At 53.9% G+C, this 21,828-nt stretch overlaps 1 protein-coding gene across 1 annotated transcript; it reads right to left on the reverse strand.

Annotated features, from left to right (window-relative positions):
• Positions 1-4,501: 4,501 nt before the first annotated feature.
• TAS1R2 (taste 1 receptor member 2) lies at positions 4,502-21,133 on the reverse strand. Its single transcript, XM_004741342.2, has 6 exons — positions 20,952-21,133; positions 19,071-19,371; positions 16,871-17,644; positions 12,507-12,716; positions 6,627-6,750; positions 4,502-5,439 (listed from the first exon to the last, which is right to left on the reverse strand). The coding sequence occupies exons 1-6, from the start codon at positions 21,131-21,133 to the stop codon at positions 4,517-4,519; spliced, it is 2,514 nt and encodes an 837-aa protein (XP_004741399.1). The 3' UTR covers positions 4,502-4,516.
• Positions 21,134-21,828: the final 695 nt, after the last annotated feature.

The following is a 21,828-nucleotide window of genomic DNA, read 5'->3' on the forward strand; positions in this document are numbered from 1 at the left end:
TGAGTGAGAGGAGTCAAGTGTGACTAAAGTTTCTGGTCGGAGCAGTGGAGAGGCTATCAAGTCTTCTCCAAACCTGTCTTTGCCTGGGAGGCCCAGCTCCAGCTTTCTGCCTTCCCTTGGTCACCCTCTCCATTCCCCCAGCCACCAGGGAAAGCACATGTAGCCTGGTCCGGGAGCTGGGCCCCAGACCATAGCCAGCTGCCATCAGCTCCTACCAGCTCCCACCAGCTCCCCTCAGCTTGGTGCCAGCCCTGCAAACGGCCAGGCCACCAAGTACCCAGCACCTCAAGCAGCAAATACGTAGGAGGGGACATGACTGGTGAAACAAAGGCCACACAGAGCACAGCCTGCCCCTGACTCAGGTGGCCCCAGACCAGAAAGGCACATCAGCAGGACGAACGGGAGTTAAATTCAAGCAGTTCCTGGAGTACCAAGGATTTCCTCTGCCCCAAGACAGGCAACCCTTCCTCGGGGAGGAAGCACTGAAACTGGGCGTTGATGGACCCGTGTGAGGCCAGCAGAGAGAAGCGAGAAGGGACAGCTTGAGCACAGGGGTGAAGCCAGGCAGGAGCCACCGGGAGGAAGAGTCAGGCGCCCACCTGAGCCCCGGGCAGTGAGGCTGGAGAGGCCAGCATGAGCCGGGTTTCGAACCACCTAAGCGGCATGCAAAGTAGGCCCCGGGGTGTTGTGTAGGCAATGGGAAGCCACGGAAGGGGTCAGAGCTGGGAGAGCCTGTGGCTGGGCGGGGTTCAGGGGACATTGCTCTGCTGGCCTGGTGTGGGGAGAGGGTCAGGGGCCCAGGAGGGGGAAGCTCGAGAGAGGTTTACAGGTCAGAGTGTGCCCCAAAGAGAGGACTAGGATGGCACCCAAAATCGGGTCCTAACAGCAACTGATGACCTTCAGACCGAAAAGAGATGATCTGAGAACACAAAACCATACCCCCCCATTCTCCAATTCCCAGCTCCTGACTTATAAGCTGGGTGACCCTGAGTAAGGGCATCAGCCTCTCTGAGCTTCTGTTTCCTCCTCAGCAGGATAAAGATGTGTTGGGTTGCCAGGGACAGAAGACCCAACTCCAACTACCAGAAGCAGTCACACACGGGAAGGGACCCAGGAAGACTTCAGCGGGGTTGCTGGCTTCAGGCAGGATCCGTCAGCTCCAGAGCTTCCAAGGACCCAGCTTTTCCACCGTCCCACTTTACCTTCTGCAGAGTCCAGCTCCTCTCCACGGCTGACTTGCCCTGTGGCCCCACAGGAACTGCTGTGTCTCAGCCTCACTAGTTCCTACAGAAAGATTCCCCGTCCCAGAAGTCCTGAGACTCCCTCTGCTTAGAGCCAACCCCTGCCTGGGTCGTCCGCTGTACCCCCAGGAGACAGGACAGAGTCAGCTTCCCCAGAACAATGTAGATCTCTTTCGGGAGGACAGGGGAGGTCACGTAGGATGGGAGAGAGGAGGGTGCATCAGCATGTGGCCACAGATGGGCCCAGGTACCCATCGGGCAGGGGCATCTCGGGGAATAGAGCTCGCGGTGCGAGGCACCTGTCACAGGGTCGGCAACCCTGGAGAGGCAATCATTCTTGTTGCCACTACGTACAAAAGACCATCATGGGAAAGAGGAATGAGATTGAATTTGTGGTCCCCAAAGATGAAACTAAGGTCCATAAATAGAAATCCCAAAGAGACGGGTTTGATTCCATCTAACAAAAATGTCGAGCAGCTGTCATTGTCCTCTGTGAGCCTCCCGTCACTGGAGGGGAACAAGGCGGATGAGGAGCTCAGCTCAGGGCGGTAGAACGAGGCGTGGAGCCGTTCTCTGAGGTCGGCAGGATTCCGGGATTCTCGCTCTAAGGGCGGTCCGCAAGGCAGAACCAGGAAAAAGAGGTCATTATCTCTTAAAAAAAAAAAATTTTAACCAAGGCCTCAGAAGCATGTAAGAAAAGAGAATTAAGAGCTTAAAAGTCCCTGAGCCTGACAATCTGGTCCCGAGGGCGAGGGGGACGAGACACAGACACATCCAGGAGCAGACGGCAGAGCGGCTCGCTGCAAGCTTGGGGCTGGGTGAGGTCTCCTCCTGGGACCCAGGAGCAGGGGACGGAGGAGGGATGGGCACACACCGCGGCCCATCCTGGGGGGCTTCCCCTGCAGTCTCTAGCCGGGAAGCCAGGCCAGAGCTCAGGACTGTGGGAAGAGGACAGAGGTGAGGGACAGCCAGGAACAGCCTCTCGGGGGACCCAGGACATCGTCCTGTGTGCACAGACGCTGGCGGTGGGCACCAGGAAGACAAGGTCAGATACCCATTCAGGGTCCCCAACATCTAGCCACAGTTAGCTTTCCAAGCCTGGTTCTCACACCGGCCACCCTCAGCCCCCAGGTCCTGGCACCCCTCCTTTGCCTCGCTGACTCCACGAGCTTTCCCCACACTCCGACTCCCTGCCTTCCGGCCACTTCTCTGCCCTTCATTGCTTTTTCCAGATGCCAGCTTCCCCCAGGGTCTTCCCCGGGCACCGCATCCACCAGCCGTCTCCCTAAAATCGGAGGCTCCCCAGCACACCATAACGCCTGGTGGAGAGACTGCGTCCCCCCCAAATGTGATTACGGCCCCCCGCCCCTGCACCCAACTCCCCAAGCGGGGTGTCTGGGTCATACTCCACAGCAGGTCATGGCTCCGGGAATGGGCTGGGAAGGGCTGGGGAAGTTACGTGACCTCCTGGAGGGCCCTTCTCTCCCCATCTACAAAACACGGACTCTAACGGTACGGGATGGATGGAGTTTGGTGAGGAAAGAGAATGATGTAGCAAAGCCCGCAGGGAGGGTGATTCACGCTCACTGCTGTCCTCAGTGATGAGCACGAGTGTTTGTTCTGCATTTCTCAGAGCCGCTCCGGCACCCAAGGCCGCGAGAGATGCATGGAATTTACGATGCCGTGGCTGGGGGGAGCGGTGGAGGAGAAGGGCAGGGAGACGAGTGAGTTAGCTGCTCCGTCAATACTCACGGAGCCCCTGCTACGGGCCAGCTCTGGCGAGAGAAGCGGGGACTGTCCCCACCGTGATGGAGAAGCAGCCCCATAACGTGAAGGCGGTTCCCCCAAACTCCAAGGAGTTCAAACCAGGATCACACCACCCACCTCCTTGAAGCATGAGAGAGGTAAATTCAGGACAAGAAGAAGATAGTCCTGCCCTCCCGGCTGCAAATGAGCTTCCAGAAGTTGCTCCTGCCAGGGATGGTGTAGGGTCAGTCCAGAAACTGCACCCGGGGGAGTTCTGAGACAGTCTCAAGGTCACCCCAGTCACCGAGTCTTCAGGAAGCCTGAGGCTCTGACACTCCGGCTCCCACCTTCTGGCTGGCCGCCCCTGAGCCGGTCACTCAGCCTCTCTGGGCAGCAGCTTAGAAGCCTCAGCCCTGACATTCTGGCTCCCTGGGGAGCCTGGGAGGCAGAAAATTTGGGGCTCCTCCTGCCGTTGCGGGTGATGGGCATAGGCACAGCCACACCCAGAACGGCACCTTCTCCAAGCTTCGGCAGTGCCGAGATGCCACTGCCATGGCCCACCCTGGCTCCGGAGCACACGTGAGACCCAAGCACCCGCTAAACACCCAGAATTCGCTGGGGGCCAAGCTAGTTTCCAACAGAGGCTGGTACCATAGACTAGAGTGTGTTCCATGGACATCTGTGTGTAAAAAGGAAACACAGCCTTCTTTTGACCCTGATCGTTCAAGGGACATGTGGATTTGCAGTGGTTGGCATTTATTGAGTACCTACTGTATGCACCCCACACCCATTCTCTCTGTTCCTGCAATGCCTCCACGAAGCCGCTATTGTCCCTATGATAGAGACGGGGAAGTGGAGGAAAGAATAAATAATGGGCCCAAAGGACACAGCTCAGAAGTGGCAATGCTGGGATAGAAACTGAAGGAAATCTTCTTTCTTGGAGGACCTCTGGAAACGAAAGGGAAACTCATTCACTTCACCCAAGTGCGTTTTATTCCCACACATTTATGAAGCAGCCCCAGTGTCCAGCCGTTACTCAGAGAAGCTGGGTCCCGAGCTCTGAGGGAGTCTGGGCGGTGAGGCACAGACCTGTGGGCAGCTAGTGACTGCCCTCCCCCTCATATCGGGGAAGACATCCCTCCACACCAGCCTCAGCCCAGCCCTCTCCAGGGTGTCCTTCCCTCGCTATGCAAACAGGACTGAAGGGGAAGGAGCCTGAACCCGCAGATACCAACTGTGACCACCAGATGGCGACTGTCAGCTGCCTAAATCCATCTCTGCCTTGGAGACCAACAGGTCACCGGGGGTGGTTTTCCTAGAATGGGGAAGAGCTATAGGGAAAGCGGGTAAACGTGGCCAGGATGCAGAGAACCTGGGGGGAGGAGGTCAAATCAAAGCAGGGTGAAGAGGTGACTGTTAGAGACGGTGTCCCTGTGCCCAGCTGGGGTTGAATAAGCAAGCCCCCAAACCACAGGCTCCATCACCCGAAGCTAAAGCCTCCGGCCTCCTGGGCAGCTCCACAGTTGGAGCTAGTCCTTCCCCATGGTGTAGCCCTGAATCATGTTGCTGAAATAGACTTGTGTGTTGCGCTCCGGGTAGAAGAGGACCATGTAGCATTTGGGACCAAAGTAGCCCAAGCTGATGCCCAGAAGGTTGAGCACAGTGAACAAGAGGTCCAGGATGGTGACCAAGACCCCCTCGTAGACAGACATGAAGGTGCACAGGGAGATGGAGGAGGTGAAGTAGAAGGTCATGCAGAAAGTGATGAACTTGGCCTCGTTGTAGTTGGTGGGCAGCTCCTTGCCCATGTAGGCGAAGCTGAAGCCAGCCACAGACAGGAGCAGGTCCAGGCTGGTGTTGAACAGCAGCGCCTTGCGGTAGTTGCAGGACAGAACCATGATCTTGGGGTCATCGGGGTCGGGGCGGGCGGTAGGGTTGGCGCTCATGACCAACACGTTGCCCACCGTGATGACCACCTTGAGCGCCGTGAAGGACGCCACGAAGACATAGGGCCCGTGGTAGCGCACCCAGGAGCTGTAGGCGCGCGGGAGGTGCCGGGCCATCTTGAAAATGCAGACAATCTGGAATGAGCGCACGGTGATGCAGGAGATGCAGATGGTGAAGCAGAGGGTGAAGAAGGTCTGGCGGCAGAGGCACGTGAAGAACGTGGGCCGCCCTACGTACGTGGGGACCATGGCGTAGGCCAGCAGCAGCGGCACCAACATCAGGAAGCACATGGGACCCCCGGCGGAGCGAACCATGGGTGTGTGCAGATGTCTCCAGAAGACCACCATGATGGCCAGCGTGCTGAGGAAGCCCAGGAAGGACAGCATGGCCACGATGATGGTGGAGGCCTCATGCCATTCGAGGAAGGCCAGCCGCCGCTTGAAGCAGGACGTGTCATTCCTATGGGACCACTCGTGACTTGGGCAGGACTGGCAGTCATATTCATCTGCAAAAGCCCAGGGAAGCTTCCTTCAGCCACACCCACCTTGCTGACAGCCACGTCCTCTGCACCTGCACCAGGTCAGGCCTCAGGGATGGGGGCTCGGGGGTGAGCAAGCAAAAGGCAATGCCTACAGTCCTAGCCACCCCTCCCTGCGCCCCTTACATCCACTAGCCCATCCACTCCTCACTGCAAACCCATTCCACAGATGAGGAACCTGAGGCTCATCCAGGCAGCCACAAAAGCTGTAAGTTATAGCCGGTAAGTTACAGAGGCAAGATTTGAACTGAGGTTCCCTTGACTCCGATCATAACAAATGCAATTCCTTCCTTCCAGGACCGTACCCTATGGTGGGATAGACATTTGCACTTGGGCAAAGAATTCATTCAACCAATGCTTTCCCGAGCACGCTCCACGGTGATGAGCGCCTGAGGTAGGAGGCCACAGACGTGGGTAAAACCTAGCCTCCCGTCTTCAGGCTACTGGTCAACCAGGAGAGGAAAAGCCTGTGAAATCATCCAGCAAACTTTGGTTGAGCACCTACTCTGTGCCCTGGGTTCACTAGGTACATGATAAATCCTCTGGTCGATGTCTATATCCACTCAATTTACTAATCAGGGAAGTCATGAACAAAGTAATTGGAGCCCCAACTGTGAACCGTGCTCAACACTAATATGGACAGAGAGAAGACATTGTCCCCACCTTCCTGGACTTTATGGTCTATAGGGGGAACTATTAATTTGTCTAATCAAGGATGTAACTTAATAAATATTCACTGAGCCCACATTATATTCTCTGAACTATGCTAGGCACAGGGAGGTCAGAGAGATAAATCAGATCCTATCCCCACCTGCCGGAAACATTTCTTCTATGGACAGAGACATTCATTCATTCACTCATTCATCCATCCAGTGGACATTCTCTGGTCTGGCTCCCCTGGGTCCTTGGTTGGCTACATGTGTGTGGAGTGGGGATCAGTGGAAGCCTTGCCTGGTTGAGGGCTGTTCCTTCTCCCACACTCCCTAACAGTGTGCACTGAGGGTTTTTCTCTACCCCAGCACGTAAGGAGATACCCTGGAATCAGACACGGTCCCTGGGTGAGACTCCAGAAACCCTGCCAAAGATGAAAGGCCCTGAGAGCCCAGGAGAGGGCGGGATGGGGTGGGGCCGGGGTGCAGGTCTGCAAGTCCTACCTGCAGTTCGGTTGAGGAAGGTGCCAGGAAGGCAGTCAAGACACTCGAAGCAGCAGGGATGGATGCCTATGGGCTTCTTCCTTTGCCCAGGATGGCAGTCTTTGGAACACATGGACACTGGGATCTAGAGGGAGGAGGAAAGAGATCCTGAGCCCAACTAGTGGGATGCTCAGGGGAGGGAAGCCTGGCCCCTGTCTGGGATGCGGAAGGAGGAGGAACTGCCATTAGAACTGGACTTTGCAGGGACCCTCTTAGTTTGGCCTGCCTGACACCTAAGCTACCTTCTAACAGCAAGCACCCCACTGTTGAGATGGAGACTTCCTGAGGTTGCCAGGCATATAGGATGTGACTCTGGGGTTGCTGACAGTCGCCTGTCTCCACGGAGGGGGAGCACTCCAAAGGAAGGAAATGAGATCTGGAGAGAGACCCTGAATCCAGTCATGCCATGCCTGAAGTCCACACGGTCTACCCCTGGAGTTTTCAATGATGGGACGCAACAGCTTCACTCCCTGCTTCCATCAGCTTCTGCCATGTGTGTCCAAGAGTAGCGTGAACATGGCCTTTGTGGAGGGGCAGGGTTTTCAGATGAACAGAGAACAGAAATGTTCCCTACTTCTAGAGAACAGAGGAGCCCCCACTGATGGTTTGTGGAACACAGGAATGAATTACAAGCAGACGGGACAGTACGGGCAGGGGAATAGAAGGGAGTCAGAAGGTCCCAGGAGAAGGGTGGAGGGTGGGAGAGCCACATCTTGAAGTCTCGTGTGGGACACACTAAGAATGAAGGGGAGGTGGGAAGCAACAGTGGCTCCTGGAGGGGGGCAGCCTGTTTAGATCCAGGTGGGACAAAAATCATTCTGATGCACAAATAAGAGGGTGTTACAAGAATACGTGTGTGAAGGGCCAAGACCCAGACAAGGGGAGCTACAATAGGACCACTTGGCCTCCCTTCTTGCCTCTGACAGGTCACCTGCCTTCCTGCTCCTCCCTTGATGTCCCTCCTGCTCATGGCCATCAGATGACACCTCCAGACGTCTTGTTCTCCTGCCTGAAGCGCCTTCCTGGAAGAACCTCAGGGGCTCTCCATCAGCCAAAAATGAAACATCTGATTCCCTGCCAGCCTCTCCAGGTGGTCGGCAGTCTTCTCTGCCACCCACGGGACCACACACGTGCACCCCAACACACATGCGTGCCTTATCCAGAACTACGGCTTACCACCCCCTCACCATTATTGGTCCCCACCACCACCTTCCAAACCCATCTCTTCACTATTCCCTAAGTGAAGAGTCCACTTGTGGACTCTCAACCTGCCATTCACCCATTCCTTCATTCATTCATTCAAAAAGGTACCGAGCTCATACCAATGCCAGGTGTTGGGAATACAGCAGTGAACCCGGTGAGGCCAAGTCTCTGTTCTTAAGGAATGAATACTTTCATGCAGAAAAGACACTATATACATAGAAATGCTTAACTTGACAGGTGGTGATCAATACCGGGCCGGCAAGTAGAGCCATGCAGTGGGGATGGAAAGTGATAGAGGGGCTGAGTGCACATTTGAAGGGTGAGGGCAGGGCTGGCCTCTCTGAGAAGCTGACCCTGGAGCAGAAACCCAAAGGCTGTGAGGAACCAACCCACGAAGAGGTCTGTGCAGGCTGAGGGAACAGCATATGCAAAGGCCCTGTGGCAGGGGGCACGTGGCATGGTCGCTGAGCAGGAAGCCCCACAGAAGTTGAGTACAATGAACACGAAGGACAGGACAGATCGATTCAAAGAGGTGGCATCCATACTCAGGCTTTTACTCCAAATGAAATGAGAAACTATGATAGGATTCCACGCAGAGGAGCGGCAGGACCCGACTTCCTTTCCACAGGACTGTCCTGGATTTCTTGTTGACCTTAAACTATGAGGGATGAGAGCGGAAGTGAGAGCGCAGGTAGGATACCGTCCCAATAGCCTGGGAGAGAAACGTTGGTGGTTCTAGATAAACAGGCAGCCACAGAACAGAGAAGGGGACAAAACACTTGCGAAAGAGATGAAGACCTGAGTCAATGGGAAGACATTCCACGTTCATGCCTTGGAAGACTTAACACATGTCAATACATGTCAATACCACCCAAAGCAACCTGCAGATTGAGTGCACTCCCTATCAGAACCCCAGTGACTTTATGTATGTATGTATGTATGTATGTATGTATGTATTTATCTATTTATTTTTGCAGGAATAGAAAAGCCCATCCTGAAATTCAGATGGAATCTCAAGGGACCCTGAAGACCCAAAACACTTCCTGAGAAAGAACAAAGCTAGAGGACTCACATTTCCTGATTTCAACACCTACTATGATACTATAGTAAAATAATAAATATAAATAAATAAAAATATAGTATCAAAGCACTGGGGGGTATGGACATAAGGACAAACATACAGACCGATAAAATAGAACAGAGTCCTGACACGAACCCTCACCCATACGGTCAAGCGATTTCTGACAGGAGTTCTAAGACCATTCGTGGGGGAAAGATCATTTTTCCAATGAACGGTGCTGGGAAAACTGGATATCCACGTACAAAAGAATAAAGTTGGACTGAACGCTGTATACGATTACCTCAAAATGGATCCGTGACTTCAGTGGTAGACGTAAAACCACAGAAACAGTGAGAAGAAAACATAGGGAACAAGTTTCATGAAGCTAGATCTGGCAATGATGTCCTGGATAGGATTTTGTGAAAATTTAAAAACTTCTGTCCATCAAATGACACTACCAAGAGAGTAAAAAGGCAACCCACAGAATGGGAGACAACACTTGTAAATCATATGCTTGACAAGGGATTAATATCCAGAATATAAAGACAACTCCTAGAATGTAGTAACGCAATTCAAAATGGACAAAGCACTTGAATAGGAATCCCGCCAAAGAAGAGATAGAAATGACGAATGAGCACTTGAAAAGATGCTCAGTCATTAACCAGTAGAGAAATGCAAATCAAAACCACAGCGAGAGATGCCTCCCACCCATTAGGATGGCTACTTTGGAAAAAGCAAAAACCCAAAAGAAAACAAAACAAAACAAACAAACAAACAAACAAAAAACAGAACACAAGAGGTCTTGGCAAGGACGTGGAGGAACCAGAACCTCTTGTCCACAGCTGGGAATGTGAAATGGTGCAGCCATTATGGAAAGCAATATGGCGGCCCCTCAAAAATTAAGAAGAGAATTAACACGTGATCCACTTTCCACTTCCGGGTCATGCTCAAAAGAATTGAAAGCAGGGTCTCAAAGAGATATTTGTACACCCAGGCTGACAGCGGCATTATTCACAATAGCTTAAAGGTAGGCGCGCCCCAAGTGTGCCCATTGATGGATGAACAGAGAAGCAAAATGTGGTATTTTTTATTGGATTATGATTATTCATAATCATATAATCATAATCCATTGATTGAATGGATTATTTGGTCTAAAAAGGAAGGGAATTCTGACACACACTACAAAATGGATGAACCTCGAGGACATGATACTGAGGGACATAAGCAGGTCACAAAAAGACAAATACCATGTGATTCCATTTACAGGAGGTTCTTAGTCACATTCACAGAAACACAAAGAAGACAGGTGGTTTCCAGGGCTGGGGAGAGGCGGGAATGGGGGCTTGGTGTTTAACAGGTATAAAGTGTCCATTCTGTAAATGACGAGGTCTGGATGTAAAGGCTGGTGGTCCTAGCACAACAATGTGAATGTACTCAAGACCACCGAACTGTGCCCTTCAAGATGGTGAAGATGTAAACTATTTATGTATATCTTGCTGCAATAAAAAAAAATTTTTAAAAACTTTGGAAAAAACTGGACAAGAAGGTGAATGTTATGTTATAGGTTTTTTTTTTTAACCATAATTTAAATTCGTTTAAATTAATATATACCAAAGCGAAGGGGCGCCGGGGTGGCTCAGTGGGTTCGAGCCTCTGCTTCGGCTCAGGTCATGATCCTAGGGTCCTGGGATTGAGCCCCACATGGGGCTCTCTGCTCAGCAGAGAGCCTGCTTCCCCGCTCCCCCGCATCGCCTGCCTCTCTCCCTACTTGTGATCTCTGTCTGTCAAATAAATAAAATCTTTAAAATATATATACACCAAAGTTTAAAGAACGCAGTGAACATAGCACTTAGAGGGATAGATAGAGCTCTAAATGCCTACTGAAAGCAGAAGAAAAGTCTCAGATCAGAGGGAGACACGAGAAGTAGGGGCTCCACCTGGGACCCCGCTGCAGCAAGCAGGGGCTGTGGGGGGTCCGCTCAGTTCCCACTGGAGGGACTGGGCTGGCTGCTGCCCTTCCACTGGGCTGGGGGAAGGACAGCTTCACGGTGAGCACAGCAAGGTGCAGATATCCCTGTGGGCTCCCTCACGTCTTCTCAAACCTCCTTTTAGTCCTGCCACAGCAACAGCGACAGCATCGTGTGGGAGCTGCCTATCGGCATCTCACCTAAGCAGCACTCAGTCTCTTTCGCTCTCTGCCCTGGGGCCAGGGTATGAGATGCTCGTGGGAAACTGCTGGGCACTCATGCATGTGTGACTCGGAAGCACAAGGGAGTTAATGCTCCATGGGGTGACCCTTGACCACAGCAGATGGGGGTGGGGTGGTACAGACCCATGGATCCATCCCATCCTCTTCCCTCTCTTGGGGACAATTCTAAAGTGGCAGTTCAGAAGGTTCTGGTAAGACTCAGCTCACAGCACAGCCAGAGAACTGTGTTCTCTTCTACTGATGTTCCCTGTGTCCCTAATGAACTCCCCCCCATCACCTACTCCTGGTCCCTCATATCTTGGAACAAAATGTCTGTGCATAAACCCTTGCCTCAGGCTCTGCTTTCCAGAAGAAACCCAGGCGAAGACACTGTTATTTGTTGAATTGCCTCCCCTCAAAATTCAAATGTGACCTTATTTGGAAATAAGATCATTGCAGATATAATTAGTCAGGATGAGGTCCTAGCAGAGTCAGGTGGGCCCCTACTCCAAAGCGACCAAAGTCTTTATAAAAAGGGACATTGGGAGACAGACACACCCACAAGGAGAAGGCCATATGGAGGTGATGGCAGAGGTCGGGGGAGTCAACCCCACCCAAGGAAAGCTGGCAATGGCCAACCAACCACTAGGAGGTGGGAGAGAGAGGCCCAGAACATTCTTCCTCACGCCCTAGAAAACCAACTCTCCTGACATCTTGAGCTGAACTGCCAGCCCCCAGATCTGGGAGAGAGTACATCTTCATTGTTTCAGCCCTGCCCCCCGCCCCCCAACTGTGGTCTCTTGGGACCACAGACTCATAAATTAAGGGAGACACCAACCCAACTGACGGCATCAAAATCCACACGAAGTGCAGGAACCAGCAGCACCCAGCATCGCAGAAACAGGGTGGAGAGTGTGGGGGGGTAGGGAGGATGCCGATGAAGGCCCCTCAAGCTTTTATATCCCCACCCCCTCCACACCAGACTGGGTCTCCGACCCTCCCCACACCCCCGCCATCCTGACAGCTTGTCTAAGAGGGTAAAACAAAGGAGCTTTCAAATCACAGATGGCAGGCACAGCGGAGGGTCCGGGGACCGCACCAAAAGCGTGAGCATTGGTTGATACGAGAAATGACATCCTTAGCACACGCGTGGCCAGCAAACGTTCACTTGGCACAGCTCCTGAGCCCCTGGGTCCAGAGAAGCCAGAAAGCCCTAGATGTCCCCAGCGCTTGGTCACTGGGAGGGGCGAGGCCCAGACACTCCCCATACATATAGAGCCCCCACTGGCTATTGATAAGAGATCTCCGGTCCAAAGGGCCCCGGCCACCCCAGCCCGAGCTGGCGCCCAGCCCCAGGCCTCGGCGCCCCCGCAGCCATCGGAGAGCTGACCGTGTTGTTGGCGGTGTGCCAGGAGACGTTGTGGCCCATCTTCAGCTGCCGCAGCGCAGGGTAGTAGGAGGCAATGCTCAGGAACGGGTTCTGGCTCAGGTCCCATTGCCATTGGATGACCTCCAGGCTCATGAGCAGGTCCCCTTGCTTGTCAAAAAAGATTTTGTGGCCCAGGAGGGTGAAGTTGACCTTCCAGATTTCCTGAAGTAGCTAAAGGGGCCAAAGGGACACAAAGGGAGCATGGCATCAGAGCCCGGGCCAGACCTGGGGTAAGTTCTCCCACCCCTCTAGCCTTGATTTCCACAGCTGCACATAGGACTGTGCAGGCGGCCTTCGAGGGCAGTGGCTGAGAGTGCCGGCTCTGGTCTCAGATACCTCTGGGTTTAGACACCAGCGTTGCCACCTGCTTGAGGCCTTGGACCTGCCGCTTGACCTTCATGAGCCCCGGTTTCCTCTTCAGCACAGTAGGACAACACAAACCATGTCTCCTGGGCTCTGAAGCCATCAGTGAGTTAACCTGTGTTGGGAACTTAGCACAGTGCCTGAAAACTAGTAAGTTCTAGTGGCTCAGTGGGTTAAGCCTCTGCCTTCAGCTCAGGTCATGGTCTCAGGGTCCTGGGATTGAGCCCCGCATCAGGCTCTCTGCTCAGCAGGGAGCCTACTTCCCCCTTTCTCTCTGCCTGCCTCTCTGCCTACTTGTGATCTCTGTCTATCAAATAAATAAATAAAATCTTAAAAACAAACAAACAAAAAAACTAGTGAGTACTCACCTCCCGCCCGGGTGTTGATAATATCCCTTCTCCCTGGAAGTCACCTCGGCCAACCCTCGGGGACCCAATATCTGGATCCCAGAGCCTGCTGCTTCTCTTACGCACAAGGGTCAGCAGCACCTGTCCCTGTCCCCTGGGTGCTTCCTGCCTCCCCACCATTTGAGGCCACTCTCCAATCTCTCTCTATACCGTCCCCCATCACGCTAAGTAGGCAAAAGCTGGTACAAACTGAAACATGCTTTGATTTGGGCATCCTGGGGCCTGAATTCCAATCTGAGCTCTTTCCTCAATTTGCTGTGTGACTTTGGGCAAGTCACTGAACCTCTCTGGGCTGACCCCAAAAGAACTTCCAGCTTAGATACTCCATCAGTCTGGCTCCTAGATTTTCCCTCCATAAATTAGAAAGTCTATTGAGCTATACCTCAGGAGTCCGGACCTCCCCTCCCCTCTAGGACCGACAGACAGATAGCCAAGGACTTCGGGGCCCTAGCCTTCTCCCCACCCTGCGCAGGGAGTGAGGTCCTGGCTCTGGAAGCTTCTCTGGAATTTGCTCATGTTGCTAGGACTGAGGGCAATGGTTTTGGGAGTTGAGAGGAGGGAGACTCCTCCCAAGTGGTCCTGCCTCTTTGGACCGGAGTCAGAATGATGGAGGCCCAAGGTTCTGGTGTCCAGGTCCTATCCCCACACGGCCCTGGCCAGGCTGGGCTGAGCAACCTGGGATTCCAGGGCTCCAAGGTAAGGGGTCGCAAAGGATCATCGCTGGGATGTCTGGGTGGCTCAGTTGGTTAAGCATCTGCCTTGGGCTCAGCTCATGACCCCAGGGTCCTGGGACGGAGTCTTGAATCAGGCTCCTGATGCTTCTCCTTTTGCCTGCCTCTCCCCCTGCTTCTGCTCTCTCTCTCCCCAACAAATAAATAAGTAAATCTTTTAAAAAGGAAGGAAGGGGGCGCCTGGGTGGCTCAGTGGTTAAGCCGCTGCCTTCGGCTCAGGTCATGATCTCAGGGTCCTGGGATTGAGCCCCGCATTGGGCTCTCTGCTCAGCGGGGAGCCTGCTTCCTCCTCTCTCTCTCTCTGCCTGCCTCTCTGCCTACTTGTGATTTCTCTCTGTCAAATAAATAAATAAATAAATCTTTAAAAAAAAAAAAGGAAGAAAGGCAGGCAGACGGGCTTTTTATAAAACAAAATGATTAGACCTGAAGAGTCTGAGAAGTACGTGCAAGTCCTACCTCTGTGATTCCATAAACGTCGGAACGTTTTCCCTGGGATTGCCAAAGCCCCCCCCCCTCCCATTCACCAGCCAGGATTTCCCCAGCCTGCCCTGAGCACACCCCCACGCCCCAACGCCACCGGCAGTGCGTCCCCCAGCTCCCTCCCCAAGTCTCCCCATCATCCAAGGCCTCTCCCTCTGCCTCATCCCCCCCACCCCAGGGCTGCCCTTCCCTCCAGCCCCCTGTCCCCACCCCTGTGCATTGCCACCCCACCCCCCCACCCCCACCCCATCGCTCCCTAGCGAGGTGATCATCACTTCTTTGAACCTATCTGTGGGAGAGCCATCATCGACTCACTGTCTACTCACAGCATGTCTGGGGATCCAAGGCAACTGACATAAAGGGGTTAGTTAGCACACAGTAAGTGCTCATTCACTCGTTCCTCAGTAAATATTCACCGAGAGTCAGCTCGGAGCCAGACCCAGTTCCAGCAGCTGCCGAGACCGCACTGAGCAGGACTGAAAGGTCCCTGCTCTCGCGGGACTACATGTGAGGGGAGGAAGGAGGCAGGGTAGGGAGTAGCCAATAAACACGAAAACAAGTAAATAAACTATTACAATAGAAACAATGTAGGGTACGTGTTATGACAAAAATCAATCGGGTGGCTCTCCCAGTCATAGTGGAGGGTCTGGCACAAGAGGGTCCATTAAGGCAAAGCGGAGGGAAAGCTGGAGCCCAGCTCACACTCTTACCGAGCCACACCCCCTGTATGGCATCCAGGTCTAACGTGTCCGCACAAAGCGCATCATTTCCTAATTCCCACAGTGACACTGTCCATGCCCGTGAAAGGCCTGGGTGACATTCACACGGGCTGCGCTGGGCTCCCTGCTCCACCGGTAGGGGAGGAAAGACGTCGGCTGGTTCTTCATCACGGCTCTTGGCACTCACGGCTGGGAGAGCTGAAGAGTGCGGTGGGCAAACCATGGGGGGCGGGGGCCAAAGGGCCGACCAGCGTTCAAAGCCGTGGTCTGCCCCTTACCACTGAAACCATCCCTCATGGGTCACCTTGACTCCCTGCCTCAGCCTTCCTCTCTGTAGATTACCAACCTCCTGGGACGGCCACGAGTTAGGGCGATGTATACCAGGCGCTCGGCGCCTACTGAGGCTCAAAAAACGGTAAAGCACAAGACACGTGATAATTACGTATATTATTAACATAGCAGCGCATATAATAAAATATAGTATTTCTCTGGCTGGCACTAGAATTTCTTTTTTTTTTTTTTTAAGATTTTATTTATTCATTTGACAGAGAGAGACACAGCAAAAGAGGGAACCTAAGCATGGGGAGTGGGAGAGGGAGAAGCAGGTTCCCGCTGAGCAGAGAGCCCGATGCGGGGCTCAATCCCAGGATACTGAGGTCACGACCTGAGCTGAAGGCAGACACCTAACCGACTGAGCCATCCAGGCGCCCCTAGAACTCCTTTTAAAGAATACTTGCATTTTTTCAAAAAAATCAAGCACTTGGTGTTGCAAGGTTGGGCTCTGAGATTATGGGGTAGGATACAAATAAAGACGTTAAGAGAAGGGAGAATATTTACAGAATTAACTAAGTTGCTCTGTGAAGGAAGTGAACAGATATTTGGGATCGGGGGATCCAGGAAAAGGGAGGAAGGGGAGAATACAGACAGAATATACGCAAAGTTTGGGGGAGCCTGAACGCCAAACTATGAAAAAGCCAAGGGACCATTCAAGCAGAGAGATGCTGGAGAGCAAGGTACGAAGTGAGTATCTCTGATGTAAAGCCCCTCCACTCCGACAGAGCCTCAGGAAAACCTTCTAGCCCCACGAAGACCTCCTGGTTTAGAGTGTGTGTGTGTGTGTGTGTGTGTGTGTGTGTGTATGTATGTGTGCACGTACACGCGCGCACATCAGAAAAACACAAATTGAAACTGCAAGTCTGAATCCAGACAACACGAACCTAGAACAAGAGAAGATACATAACCCCAGAGAGAATACACCAGTCGACCCCCAGGGTCTCCAGCCCGGCGGGAGAGAGAGAGACGCCGGCAGGGGACCTGGGACGCCTGTGGCCTCCCAGACTTCCTTCCAGGAAATCTCACCCAACTCTCCTCCCAGCACAAGCCGTCTTGGATGGCAATGATTACATAAATTGAAAAAAGGAGTTTTGTTACCATCAAGGACTTCTGTCCGGTTCTGTGCGTCTGGACGCAGGGCGTGGTCCTATGGCCTCTCCCACCAATTTGCCCAGAACGCAGCAAGAGACGAGAAGGCTAGCGCAGAGCATGGGCACCAGCGGTTTCCATGGCAACCACTCCATACCTGCCCCAGGGTGGGGGGCCCTGACTACCCACGGGCGGGGCCTCACCTCCCAGGGGTAGACCACCCTCTTGGAGCAGGTGGTCCGGGTGCAGCGGAGGAGACTGTGTAGAGCATGGGCCACGGCGTAGACAGCCGAGTACACGCTGTAGGCCACACGCTCGCCGGAGAGCGTGAGGATGGTGCTGAAGGACGCGGTGGTGTCCTGGCAGCTGTCGCACTCCTGGTTGCAGGTGGCCCCCAGGCTGGTCCGGGTGGGTGCAGGTGGCCCAGCCTGGGGGGGGCGCATGCGGAACTCGCTGAAGCCCGGGATGGGCACGCTCTGGGCGGTGACGCCCAGGAAGGTGCCCGTGTTGCGCAGCTCGGTCAGGTTGTGCAGGACCGGGTCGATGGCCCAGGACTCGGAAGCGATCCACACGGCGCCCGTGAAGTTCTGGCGGAGCACCTCGCGGAAGAAGTTGTGCAGGGCCAGGTCGGGCGAGAACAGGACCACGATGCGCGCCGAGCTCTGCTGTATCTTGTCCACGATGGCCTCCAGGCGCTGGCGCTCCCACGGCGTCACCTCCTGGTTGGGCTGCGGCATGGGCAGCGTCTCCTGGAAGGCGATGCAGATGTCGCGGGTGGCCAGGCGCGTGTTGAGCAGCTGGCCGTTGTAGCGGCCGTAGTCATCGCTGCTCACCAGCAGGATGATCCAGTTCCAGCGGAAGTAAAGCATGAGCTGCACCATGGCCTCGACCTGGTGGTCCGCGCCCGGCACCGTGCGCAGCAAGGAGGGGAAGCGGTTCTTGTCGCGCAGCTCGTCACTGATGGCGCTGTAGGTGATCTGCCCGACGGGACGGCCACCAGTGTGAGCGAGGGGCTCCCCAGGCCACTGTCGCCCCACCTGGGTCCCCACAGCATCGCCTCATCCTTCCCGCCGCGGTCTCTGCTGACCGTGGCAGCCAGGGGACCCAGTGCACAGGGTCAGTCCCCTCACCTCTACGCTCAAAACCCTTCAACAGCTCCAAAAGTCACTCAGGGACAGCCAGAGTCCTCACGGGCCCCCAAGGGGCTCCATCACGGACCCCAGCCCTCACCTCTCTGACCTCATCTCCTCCTACTCTCCCTGGGGTCCCAGTTCTGCTCACGGGTTCTGTGAATGCACCAGGCACCAAACGGCCTCTCCATTCTCTGTCTCCTCGTCCCGGAGGGCTCTTCCTGACACCCACATAGCTCGCTCCCCCCTTCACCTCCCTTGGGTCTTTGTCCAACGGTCACTGAGACCCGCCTGACCACCCTGCTGGAAACTGCAGTGCCCCCTACCCTTTCTACCTGCTCACGGACCTGTCCAGCCTTCCTCACCTGCTTGCCTTTTGCTTCTGTGCACTGCCCTCCCCACTTCCCAGCAGCCTTATCATGTGGTTACTGACATGGCCTGTCTCCCCCAGGAGATGGGCTCTTATGTTTCATTCCTTGCTGTATCCCCAGCCCCACAACAGTACCTAACACAGGAGGTGCTCAGGAAATATTGGTCAAATGAATGAAAGAATGAGTTACATCCTGAACTAGATGCCTCACGTAAGTATACTAACATTTACTAAGCACCCACCATGGGTCAGACCCTTGGAGTTTACATAATAAAAATGACAGCAAAAATGATAGTATTTGTATCTATCTACCTTCTGTGAGCTATCTTCTTATGCTAGCTGTTCCTTAATGCATGAAAATCTCAGGCCAATGCTGGTCGCAGCATTTTCAATCATGAGGACAAAGACACCGTAACAATACCAATACGAATGGCCTTTTTTTGAGGACCTACTGTGTGGCAGACCCTATGCTAGGCAACCATATGGGATAATAGAACTTTCTGAGTCTTCGTTTTTGCGCAAGGTACTTTACATAATGACCATTGCATCATCGACAAGCCACTGTACCCCACAGACTCCAGAGAGGTTAGACACTTTAACCTTCAGATAATCCTGGGATGGAACTCTTAACTCTTATCATCCTATTGTACAATTGGGGAAGCTGAGACTCAGAAGGGTTAAGAGATTTGCTCAAGGCCTCACAATAGCCAAGACTCAGAGCCAAGGTGCACAACCCAAGCTCTTAACCAATCAGCCAGGCTGCATTCCCAGGGCTGGGGCTGACATCCCAACCCTGCTTCCTGCCTCCTCCTACCCCCATTACTATGGGGGGAAGTGAGCCCTCTGGACAACCACTCTTCCGCGCCCTCCCCACCTCCTTCCCCCAGGAGCCAGGGGCCTCACCTGCGGAAGGAGGAAGAGGGATAGGAAGTGGGCCACGATTGTGGTGGACTCGGAGTTGTCGGGGCCAATGACGGCCACCACGCGGGGCACATAGTGGCTGTAGTCCTCCTGGATGGGCAGGGAATAGTCTTCCCGAGCCAAAAAGTAGAGCACGGGCTGGATGTTGTTGGAGATGTAGCAGACGTCCACCATCTCATAGCCCAGCAGCACACCCGGCAGCAGGCTGCTCTGATTGTTGATCTCCTCCACCGCAAAGCGCATGGCCTGCAGTAGGTTGTAGCCCAGCACCTTCATTTCATACCTGGGGGGGAGGGGCCACATGGGGTGGGGTGGGAAGCATGTGCAGAGTGAGAAGGGAAAGGGACACGAGAGCCAGCTTGTTCCCTCTGCCTCCCATAGGAAAACCCAGGAGCTGTCCCAGAAGGAGCCACTCCAGAAGATTCTGGCATTTTTATCACATCATGGTCCCCATACCATACCAAATCTCTAGAATCACCGTCATCCCTATGACCACCTCTGACACTGTGATCTTTGTGGCTACCATCAGTCACTACCATTGTCACCACTATGGCCTTCCCCATGATCTCTACCACCATTCAACCAATACCCACCAATGTGATCACCATTACCCACTACAATCTCTGTCATCACTAGAGTCGCCGTCATACCTACTATTCCTAGGAAAATATCATCACCTCTGCCATCACTAAAACCACGTGTCTGTGACCACCACTACGAATGCCACCATCACTGCCAGACCATCATCTTCATCATATCATCGCCATCATCATCTTCACCAACATCATTGTCATCAAGGGTATCACCGCCATCACCACCACCATCATTGTTATCATCTTCATCACCATCCCCCCCACTGTTACCACCATCATCATCTTCATCACCATCATTACCACCATCTTCCCCACCATCACCACCACCACCATACTCACCACCATCACTGTCACCACCATCACCACCACCACCATCATCACCATACTCTTCACCATTTGCATCATCACCAATATTACTGCTACCAACATCATCAACATCACCACTCTCACCACCGTCACTTCATTGGACTCCCCACCATTATCACAGGCATCAGAACGTTCAAGAATGTGCTCAGTACCATCCCTGGCACCATCACCCTCCCATTCTCAAACCAGCACATCACCTCCCCCACCATCACGTACAGGGTGCATTTCTTAGAGTCAGCCCTTTATCATCTCCTTTGCACACTCTTTCCTTCCCTCTCTCTCAGATTATCTTCGCCTTCTCTGCACCAGGTCACTAATTCAAATCTCATGCTTGCATGAAGGCGGCTCACCTAATCTGGAGCGGTGCCGCCACCCCCATGGGGCTCACAGGGGAAGGGCGAGCAAGGGAAATCCCTTGCAGTCCTGGAAACACCCCCCACCCACCACCACCACTGCGTAACCGCAGTCCTAGGGAAATGCAAACCTTCCCCTCCAGCCTGAGAACCTGCTACAGAAAAACCACATTCCTGCCTTCCAAAGGCATACCTGTTGGTTTCTAGACTGAACCTTGACACAGACTCCCTTGCCAAAGTGGGTGGGGGTGGTTTGGATTGTCTCTACAACCCCCCGCCCCCAGGCTCAAGTATCCTATAAGTCTTTACTAAGAGATGTGACACCCAGGCCTCCGTGTTTCAGGACTCAATTGCCGAAGATCTTGGTAACGTGAACTGTGTGGGTTCCCCCTGCAGGCCAGTAGGGGTGATCCAGGACGAGGGATTGGCAATGAATCAGGAGGAGCATTTTGAGCCCTGGGTCACAGCCTGGTCCCCCAAGGACCATGGAACCAGCTCAGGCTTCCCACCCCATCCCCATCACCACGTCCAGCCTCACATGGGAGACTCACTCCTTGCACTGGGGCACCTGCAGGAAGTTGAGGTGGACGATGCCCTTCATGTTGGCATGGAGGGAGAAGAGACCACCCAGGAGGTAATCCCCAGCCAGGTAGAAGTCTGAGTTCTCAGCCGGCGCAGCCAGGACCCACAGCAGGATGAACAGGGAGCAGACCGCCCTGGCCCAGGGTCCCATGGCTGGGAAGTGGGGGTCCCCGGAGGTGGCCCTGCCTCATCAGAGAGCTGGCAGCTTGACACCAGGGGATTTGCACAGACATTTACATAGTGACCGCCCTGCCTTGGCCCTTGGGGCGGGGAAAGCACCTGGGACAAGTAGAGAGGTCTAAGAACTCAGGCAGGAAAAGGAGGAGGCTGGAACTAGGAGGACCGCCTCCCAGGACATGGTGGGACCTGGGTGGTCTGGGAGAACCCCATCTGGAAGTAGAGAAAGCACGTCCTGCTAACTTGGACACTCCCTAGCCTGCCACTTGTTGAAGACCGGTCTCGCGCCCCTAACGTTTCCAACATTTGGGAGTCAGGGACACAAATACTCACCCAGGAGACAGAGCAGGCTGACAAAAGGATCCCAAGCTTCAGACCCTGATCAAGTGGAGGCTGGCATGTGGTAATTCACATATGGCGTCTGACCCACAGCAGGTGTTCCGGAAGTAACAGCCGTTGTCAATAAGAACCAGGCGTCGCGCTGCGTGGTTGCCGTTCACCGTCTCGTTCAATGCTCATGATAACCAGGACCATTACCGGTCCCATTTCACAGATGAGGAAACTGAGGCACAGAGATGTTAAGAAACCCACCCTGGGTGGCACAGCCAGCAAAGCCGGGATTCAAATCCCACAGTCAGATTCTAGGGCCTGGCTCTTCATCTCCATCTT

This window comes from Mustela putorius, unplaced genomic scaffold (assembly GCF_011764305.1).
Source record: "Mustela putorius furo isolate JIRA1106 unplaced genomic scaffold, ASM1176430v1.1 tig00003853_pilon_pilon_pilon, whole genome shotgun sequence".
NCBI classification, from domain to species: Eukaryota; Metazoa; Chordata; class Mammalia; order Carnivora; family Mustelidae; genus Mustela; species Mustela putorius.